The following is a 10,000-nucleotide window of genomic DNA, read 5'->3' as shown; positions in this document are numbered from 1 at the left end:
TTTGTGAATGAATCTCCGTTATGAACGACTCTTTCACTAACGTTAGCCGACAATAATACCAGTTTCTGGCAGCGCAGCATCTCGTTGTCATGTTTATTTTGCATCATTTGCTGATTTTATTCAACAAAACTAGCATATGCCGAGTGTTTAGTGCGAGTTGGAGCTGCTTTGTCGTATGGTGAATGCAGTAAGTGACTGTTATCATCAATAACGTGACCTGATTAGCACAAAAGTTCAGAACACACAAAAACAGAAGAAAACTTAATATTACCTATAAAATGTTCTGCCTTTGTGCTTTGTTTTCTTTGTTTGCTCGTTACTGCACCCGTAGACAGCGCTAAAGTCCCGCATCTTCACGTAATAACACTGTCTTGACTAGTGCGGCTGAAGGACATTTGTCCTGGGAGCACTGTACCAATATGGCGGCGCTATTGACGCATGCTCAGGGTCCCTATGCGATATCTAGTGTACATATCTACGCCCTGTTGTCATGTCCACTCGTTGTTCTTGTGGATGAGCAACAGCGAGGATGATTGGAGGAGAACTGGCTCAATCTGGCCGATGGCAGCAGAACTACAGACTCTGATGGGTCAAACACCGCCAGCGCGAATTATATTTATTTCTAAAAGGCTTACAGTAAGATTATGTATTAAATACAGTCACAAGTACGAAAACGAAGAAGGTTTTTGCTATAATTGTAGTTAGTTTCAGTTTTGTATGTACACAGCTTCAGGTAACACTTTACAATAAGGTTCATTAGTTAATGTTAGTTAATGCATTTATTAACATGAACAAACAATGAACAATACATTTACCACAGTATTTGTTCACGTTAGTTAATGAAAATATAGAAGTTCATTGTTAGTTCATGTTAACTCATGCTGCATTAACTAATGTTAATGTTAGTAATTGTTTAATTATGATTAATAAATGCTGTACAAGTGTTGCTCATGTTTAGTTCATGTTAGTAAATGCATTAACTAATGAACCTTATTGTAAAGTGTTACCCAGCTTCAGTTTTTTACAAAGCAATAAGTATTTTTATTTCAGTGAACGGCAATTGTTTTATATTTTAGTTTTCATTAACTATCATAACCTTTGTCCGAAGCGGCTTACAACTGAAGAGGCCTTCGGTGATCCAACAAGAAGAGGAAACACACACAACAAGTTCTAGTTTTACAAATTATGCTCAGAATAAATTCAGTGTGCAATAACCTTTTAAATTTAGTGTACAATAACCTTTAGTTTTAGTCTTCATTAGCTAATATAACTGTGTTCTGACCTCCTGCACGGTAGCTGATGTGTGTGTTTCTGTGTCTTGTCTGCTGTTATGTTGGAAACACTGCTGATTATTATTAGAGTGGAGAAACAGACTCGCCCTAAAGCGGCATTTTAACAGAGCGTCAGATTTAGCTGAGCCAGATTATGGTGACAGGAAAACACACACACACACACACACACACACACACACACACACACACACTCAATTCCCCTATAGCGCATGTGTTTGGACTTTGGGGGAAACCGGAGCACCCGGAGGAAACACACCTCAACACAGGGAGAACATGCAAACTCCACACAGAAACGCCAACTGACCCAGCCGGGACTCAAACCAGTGACCTTCTTGTTATGAGGCCACAGTGCTAACCACTGAGCCACCGTGCTGCCCCATAATATTTAAATGTAATGATAATAATACATGTTCAGTGAAGTGTGTTTGTGTATTAAGTGTTTGTTGTCCCTGAAGTTCTTGTATGGTTGGCATCCTCTTGTGTGTGTTTGTATGTGTAAGTGTAAGTGTGTGTGTGTGTGTGTGTGTGTGTTTGTGTGTGTGTGTGTGTTTGTGTGTGTGTGTGTGTGTGTGTGTGTGTGTTTGTGTGTGTGTGTGTGTGTATATGTAAGTGCATGTGTGTGTGTTTGCGCATGTGTACTTGGACTTGTGCGTGTGTGTGTGTGTGTGTGTGTGTGTGTGTGTGTACCTCCTTTGGCTTCTCTGCTCAGCATCATGGCCTGCTGTTGTCTGTGTTTGTTGAGGCTGTGATGTGCCGTCTGCATCCTCCCTTCTTCTGCACAGACATTACAGCCATTGAGTCATGCACATCCACAAAATAAAAACAAATGTATTTATTTACTTATTTATTTATTTATTGTTATTATTATCAAATTAATATTACATATAATTTATTACTTCATTTTTATGTATGTCTTTAAAATGTTAATTTACTGTAATATATATATATATATATATATATATATATATATATATATATATATATATATATATATATATATATATATATATATATATATATATATATATATATATACACAGTTGAAGTCAGAATTATTTGCTCACCTTTGAGTTTTCTTTTCTTTTTTAAATATTTCCCAAATGATGTTGAACAGATTCAGGAAATGTTCACAGTATGTCTGATAATATTTTTTCTTCTGGAGAAAGTCTTATTTGTTTTATTTCGGCTAGAATAAAAGCAGTTCTTAATTTTTTAAGCACCATTTTAAGGTCAATATTATTAGCCTCTTTAAGCTATATTTTTTCTGATAGTCTACAGAACAAACCATCATTATACAATGACTTGCCTAATTACCCTAACCTGCCTAGTTACCCTAATTACCCTAGTGAAGCCTTTACATGTCACTTTAAGCTGAATAGAAGCGTCTTGAAGAATATCTAGTCTAATATTATTTACTGTCATCATGACAAAGATAAAAGAAATCAGTGATTAGAGATGAGTTATTAACACTATTATGATTAGAAATGTGTTGAAAGAATCTGCTAATAATTCAGGGGGGCTAATAATTCTGACTTCAACTGTATATGCAAAATTATACTGCTTTTAACAGATTATATAACATATTGCTGCTAAATTGTTTGTGATAGATTTGATGTAAATTTTGTTATTATTAATTATTATTATTATTTTACAAACGTGCTAAATAAAAGCACTTTGCTCCTCATAAACAACCCCAGATGCCAATATAGGTTCTGCTGAATGTTAATATGTGAAATGGATAAACATAATTCATGCTTTTTGACCCATCATTAATAATGCTGTTTTGACTGAGCCTCTAGGAGCATTATGCTTAAATTCTATACAGTATTTTGTCGTGCATGCATACAGCAGAAGACAAAATTATTTGCCAGAATTATTATTATTTGAAGAAATTCAAATTATTAATAAAAGAATTGAAATTTCAATTCTTTTTCAAATATTGCCCAAGCGCTGTTTAACAGAGCAAGAATGTTTAACACAGTATGTAATATCATATCCTTCTGCAGAACGTTTTTCTTTGAGGTTTTCTTGAATAAAAGATCTTTAACATGTTTTTTTTTTTTAACTGCTATGGTCAATATTAAGAGTATTTCACAATATTTACCTGCCTAATTACCCTAGTGAAGCCTTTAAATGTCACTTTCAGCTGAATACTAGTGTCCTGAAGATATCTGTCATATTATTAACTGTCATCATGACAAAGATAAAAGAAATCGGTTATTAGAGATGAGTTATTAAAACTGTTATGATTAGAAATGCATTAATAAAAATCATCTTCTCCATTAAACAGAGCTTGGATCTTAGAAATAAATCACATTTCATAGGAGGCCTGATATTAGTTTTGTCTTCAACTGTATGTAGATTATATTACCACACACACACACACACGGACCGTGACTTACCTGAGTGTGTCTGCAGCAGATGACAGTGCTGTGTGTGTGTGTGAAGCGCTGAAGTCTCGCTCTATACACTCGTCTCCGGAGCTGCATGACATCATCACTGCACATTTAGCCAAACGACATCAGCTAAAAGAGGACAAGCATTCAGTGCCACACACACACATACACACACACACACGCACGCACACGCACGCACGCACACCTGCCAACCCCATAATAAACACCTGATGCCTTCAGAGATGATGAAACCATTCTCTTACTGAAATATACAGTTGGAGTCAGAATTATTCGCCCCCTTTGAATTTCTTTTTCTTTTCCAAATATTTTCCGAATGTTGTTTAACAGAGCAAAGAAATGTTCACAGTATGTCTGATAATATTTTTTCTTCTAGAGAAAGTCTTATTTATTTTATTTCGGTTAGAATAAAAGCAGTTCTTAATTTTTTAAACGCCATTTTAAGGACAAAATTATCAGCCCCTTTAAGCTAATTATTTTTCATTTATTTTCATTATTTTATTTATTCAATTATTTTTAAATTATAATTTCCTCGGCTCAGTTGGTGTTTCTGTGTGGAGTTTGCATGTTCTCCCTGGCTTCGCGTGGCTTTCCTCCGGGTCCTTCGGTTTCTTCCACAGTCCAAACACATGCGGTACAGGTGAATTGGGTAAGCTAAATTGGCCGTAGTGTATGAGTGTGTGTGTGAATGAGTGTTTGTGGATGTTTTCCAGAGATGGGTTGCAGCTGGAAGGGCATCTACTGTGCAAAAAAAAAAAAAAAAAAAAACGTGCTGGATAAGTTGGTGGTTCATTCCGCTGTGGCAACCCCAGAATAATAAAGGGACTAAGCTGAGAAGAAAATGAATGAATGAATCAGCAATTTCTCGCAGTATTTCCTCTTATATTTTTTCTTCTGGAGAAAGTCTTATTTGATTTATTTCAGCTAGAATAAAAGCAGTTTTAATTGTTTTAAAGCCATTTTAAGGTCAATATTATTAGCCCCCTTCAGCAATATTAGTGTTGGATTGTCTCCAGGACAAACCACTGTTATACAATGACTTGCCTAATTACCCTAACTTTACCCTAATTACCCTAGTGAAGCCTTTACATGTCACTTTAAGCTGAATACTAGTGTCTTGAAGAATGTCTAGTCTAATATTATGTGCTGTCATCATGATACTTTTAGGAGACTAGTATTCTGCTTAAAGTGACGTTTAAAGGCTTCACTAACTTATTTAAAAATGCCACAAAAATATTTAATAATAGGAAATACTGTGAAAATGTCCCTGCTCAGTTAAACATCACTTATATAATTGTATATAATCTGTTAATTTTGTCGCCAATTGAATATGTTCATATACAGTATGCCCATACATCAAATTTCTGTATATACAGTAACTAACCCCAGACATTTTTTGAACTATCTAACTATTTTCAAACTTCATTACCCAAGTCTTTGATTTCTTAAGCCTTAAGCTTATCTTTGATTCTCAAGTAAATGCATATTAAGCTGAGAATATTTTACTATTTGTACTATTTGAAAAACACTGCAAAAGTGTGCAGTAGTAAAATATTGTTTGCAGTTTTTCTTCTTATTTATTTATTTATATATTTATTTATTTGTGGTATGTCTGTCAGGGTGATTTGGCCTTGACCTCTGACCTGACCGCATGTGTGATATGTGACTCTGGCCAATGACGACACTCAGATCGAGTTTCTCTCTGGGGAGTTTGAAGCTTCTGACACTGACTTTGATTGCAAGTAAAGCAGCCGTGCATCTCTAAAATAAACTTCAGATGGCAAATACTGTCCCTTAATCTAAATATATTTCTGATTTATACTACACTATACTATACTATACTATACTATACTATACTATACTACAGAGGTAAAGTGCAGGATCTGCGCAGCACTGAAGCTGAATGAAAGGAAGTTTTGACAGCTGCTCGTGTTTTGTAGTTACAGCATAACAACTCTACATAGTTGGAGTAACTTTCCTTCAGGATGATTTTGTGTTTTACAGCTGATGAAAAATGCTGGTGGCCAGTTAGAGGGGAGCAAACATTTGAATTGCTCACAATTTGGCCTCAACAACATGAAAGCATGGACCATCCTGCCTTGTATCAGCGGTTCAGGCTGGTGGTGGTGGTGTAATGGTGTGGGGGAGATTTTCTTTGGGTCCATTAGTACCAATTGAGCATCAACGCCACAGCCTACCTGAGTATTGCTGCTGACCATGTCCATCCCTTTATGAGCACAGTGTCTCCATCCTCTGATGGCTACTTCCAGCAGGATAACGCAGCATGTCATAAAGCTCAATCATCTCAGACTGCTGAACATGACGATGAGTTCACTGCACTCAAATGGCCTCCACGGTCACCAGAGCTCAATCCAATAGAGCAGCTTTGGGATGTGGTGGAACGGGAGATTGGCATCATGGATGTGCAGCCGACAAATCTGCAGCAACTGTGTGATGCTATCATGACAATATGGAGCAAAATCTCTGAGGAATATTTCCAGTAGCTTGTTGAATCTTTGCCAGCAAGGGTTAAGGCAGATCTGAAGGTAAAACGGGGTCCAACCCGGTACAAGTCAGGTGTACCTAATAAAGTGGCCGGTTTATGTATATATAAATATAAGGCTAGAGGTTAAATCGGATGTCAGTCTTATTGTCAGTGTATGCACAAATATATTATTGTAAAGCATTCTGTTGAAAATATAAATGTAAAAGAGAGATCTGTGAAGGCTGAACTCTTACTGTATATAACACTTTTAGACGTCTCTCTCTCTCTCTCAGTCTCATTATAGGAGTCTCTGCAGGACAGCAATCTTCAGGATCCGCACATCGAGCTCCAATCACCAGAATTCAACACTCGAGACTCAATCATAGAGTCTCCGGATGGATCCTGTGATTCCCAGAGCTCGGAGAAAAGCACCATGTGTTCTGTGTGCTAATGGTAGATTCACCACACACTGCTCCAGTCTCTCTGAGTAATGGACATTTGCAGTGCAGTTTCTGATCTCAGCATGTGTGCTAATGACTGGAATGTCCTGGAAATCAATCAGATTTTAATTATTATAGCATATTATTATTATTATTATTACTATTATAATCAGGGGCAGATTTAATTGTTTGACTGCCCAAAGCAATTCTAACCATGTAGCCCCACAGTCCTAATATGCACCCTTAATCATCTTTTCTTCATTAACTTTTTTTTAAAAGAAATAATAATATGAAAAAATGTTGTTGCGGGAGAAATTTACACCAATCTAATAATTATATTAACACTTTAGAATATGTAATTCATACTTCTAGGTATGTATTGGGGCCCCCAAATTTCATTGGCCCTAAGCGGCTGCTTGCCCTGCTTATTAATTAAATCAGCTCCTGATTATTATATATTATATTATTATTATTTATTATTATAATTATCATTTATTACTATTATTATAGTATTATATATTGTATAAATTTTATTATTATTATTATATTTTGTCATTCTTATTATTATTATTTATTATGTTTTTATTATTATTTTATTATCTTTATCATTATTATTATTCTTATTATTATTTATTATTATTATTTTTATCATTTATTATTATTACTATTATTATTATTATTATTATTATTACTATTAGTGCTGGGCAAAAATATTATTTTATAATTTTTATTATTATTATTATTATTTAATTATTTTTTTAAATTATATTTATTTTTATTATTATTGTTTATTATTATTTTATTATATTATATTATTATTATTTATTACTATCATTTAATAATAACAACAACAATAATAATAATTATTATTATTTATTAATAATAATATTTATAATTAAATTTTTTTTTTTTTCACAAGGATGCCTCTTGTACATAGTCTTATTATCATTTTTGGAAGAGCCTGGGTTATTTTTGGTCAAATCAAAAACTTGCTGATTGACAAAAAGTATCTTCAAGTCAGAATTAGCCACAGGGTATGAATATTTTCAGGCTTTACTGCATATAAAAATTAAACACAAAAGATAAAGATACAAGATGGCTTTAATGAGGTGAAGAACCTCAATTTCCATGAGGCATTGCCAATGATTTAAAATCTGCAGCTACTGTGTGATGCTATCATGTCAATATGGAGCAAAATCTCTGAGGAATATTTCCAGTAGCTTGCTAAATCTCTGCCACAATGGATTAAGGCAGAAGGCAAAAGGGGTCCAGCCCTATACTAGTAAGGTGTACCTAATAAAGTGGCCGGTATGTATGTAAAAAGCTAGAGGTTAAATCAGATGTCAGTCTTTTTCAGAGAGTGTTTGCCACCGATGGAGTGGAGGAGCTGCGTCTGAAGGTGGCGTCTTCTCTATCCAGACTGCAGCCTGAGTTCTTGCGCACGTCTGAGGTTTGCGTCTGAAGAGAGCAGTGGAAGCAGAAGGCGTAGAAGAAGGCCATCAGCAGCAGAAAACACACCGCGCTGAAGATGAGCACGATGAGGACAGTGTGAACGTGTGAGTATGTGTCAAACTCAGAGGTGAGGGTCGGGCTCGGGGTCACAGTCGCTGAAACACCGCTCATCATGACCGGCTGCTGGGTTATGGCTGATTATCAGAAACCTGCTGTAGAGGTAAAAACGGCTCTCAGAGGAAACCATGCTCATTTAAAAACAGACAACAAGACAACCTACACGAGACACAATACTCTACTCATCATGCTATAGTAAAGTACTTGAATGAGTCTGCTCAGCAGCTATAGTAACTGATCTGCTGTGGTGATTCTACAGTGCTATGGTGACACGACGACTATAGTAATTGATCTGTTGTGGTGATTCTAAAGTTGCTATGGTAACAACAACTTAAGTAATTGATCTGATGTGGTGATTCTACAGTTGCTATGGTAACAACTATAGTAATCAATCTGTTGTGGTGATTCTACAGTTGCTATGGTAACAACTATAGTAATCAATCTGTTGTGGTGATTCTACAGTTGCTATGGTAACAACTATAGTAATCAATCTGTTGTGGTGATTCTACAGTTGCTGTGGAAACATACCTATAGAAACAACAACTATATTATATAAATAAATTGCCCAATACTGTAGTTTATACAGTACTTACACTATAGAGTATAGTTTACGGCAATACACCACAGTATTTATTTCAGTTGATCAGTTCACTATAGTTAGTACTACTGTATGCCGGAGCATTTATTAACAAAGAGCAAAAATACTACAATGTATAGTATAACTATAGTATAGTTCAAAAAGACTGATGTGTTTACTATAAATTACTTTTATTTATAGGTCAGTGAAATAATCTAGTTTTTTCTGAAATAGCATTATTTTTCCTTCCCCCATTGTCAAATTATTTTACTTGTTTTTCAGGAAAACTCTCTTAATTTTGACTCGTTATTTCTGAAAACAAGACAATATTTTTTACTTCATCATTACAATATTTACAATATTATTTACTAAGTATTTTTTTTAGATATTTAGACTAGAAACAAGACAAAAACTCTCATAAGCAAACCTTTTTTCCCCGAGGCAGAATGAAGGAGACTCACCCAGAGCAGTGAAGCTGATTTTTAGCAGGGTCAGTGGAGACGTGCTGCTGTCTGTAGATCAGTCCACTAGTGTCCACATTACTGGAGATGCTCACCGAACACCTGTGTCCACTGAGAGAGAGATGGAGAGAGAGGAGAGGAGGCGTTTCCATAGAGACGCTCACTGAATGGATGAACATGACAACAGAGTGAGTCTGTCATTATTATTATTATTACAATTACAGCCCATGAAAGAGCAGTACAATCATGATGCATGAGGACAGATGCAGATGAAAAAAAACACATATATATAATTATTATTATTTATTTATTATTATTATTATTTATTTATTTTGACAGAGATATGAACAACAATTGATTGATTGATTGATTGATTGATAGTTGGATGGATGGATGAATTATATTCCATTATGGATGAATTTTCTATTCTAAAAAATGGATGGAATGATAATTGGATGGACCAATGAGTGGGTGGATGGATGGAGGGTGAGTGGGTTTATGGATGGATGGAAGGATAGTTGGATAGGTGGGTGGGTGGATGGATAAGTGGGAGGGTGTGTCCGTCAGTGGATGGAATGATGGTGGTTTAGTGGGTTTATGGATGTATGGAAGTATAGTTGAATAGATGGATGAATGGGTTTGTGGGTTTATGGATGGGTAGATGGATGGATGGATGGATGGAAGGATAGTTGGATTGATGTATGGATGGATGAACTGGTGGTTGGTTGGATAGGTGGACGGGTGTGTGGGTGGATGGATGGA

General features: G+C 35.5%; 1 protein-coding gene across 3 annotated transcripts in view; it reads right to left on the bottom strand.

Annotated features, from left to right (window-relative positions):
* myoz3a (myozenin 3a) overlaps nt 1-3,745 on the bottom strand; it is a 9,792-nt gene extending 6,047 nt beyond the window's left edge. Inside the window, exons 1-2 of one of the 3 annotated variants that reach the window (NM_001386485.1) lie at nt 3,695-3,745; nt 1,980-2,066 (exon numbers count right to left, since the gene is read on the bottom strand). In NM_001386485.1, the coding sequence (NP_001373414.1) occupies nt 1,980-2,055 (76 nt within the window). In that variant the 5' untranslated portion in view covers nt 2,056-2,066; nt 3,695-3,745. Of the gene's footprint in view, nt 1-271; nt 363-1,979; nt 2,067-3,694 lie in introns of those variants that run through there. The other 2 variants (XM_073921104.1, XM_068213145.2) reach the window with 2 other exon arrangements.
* Nucleotides 3,746-10,000: the final 6,255 nt, after the last annotated feature.

The sequence above is a fragment of the Danio rerio genome, chromosome 14, assembly GCF_049306965.1.
Source record: "Danio rerio strain Tuebingen ecotype United States chromosome 14, GRCz12tu, whole genome shotgun sequence".
Classification (NCBI taxonomy): Eukaryota; Metazoa; Chordata; class Actinopteri; order Cypriniformes; family Danionidae; genus Danio; species Danio rerio.
This window is presented reverse-complemented; position numbering and strand designations above follow the sequence as displayed.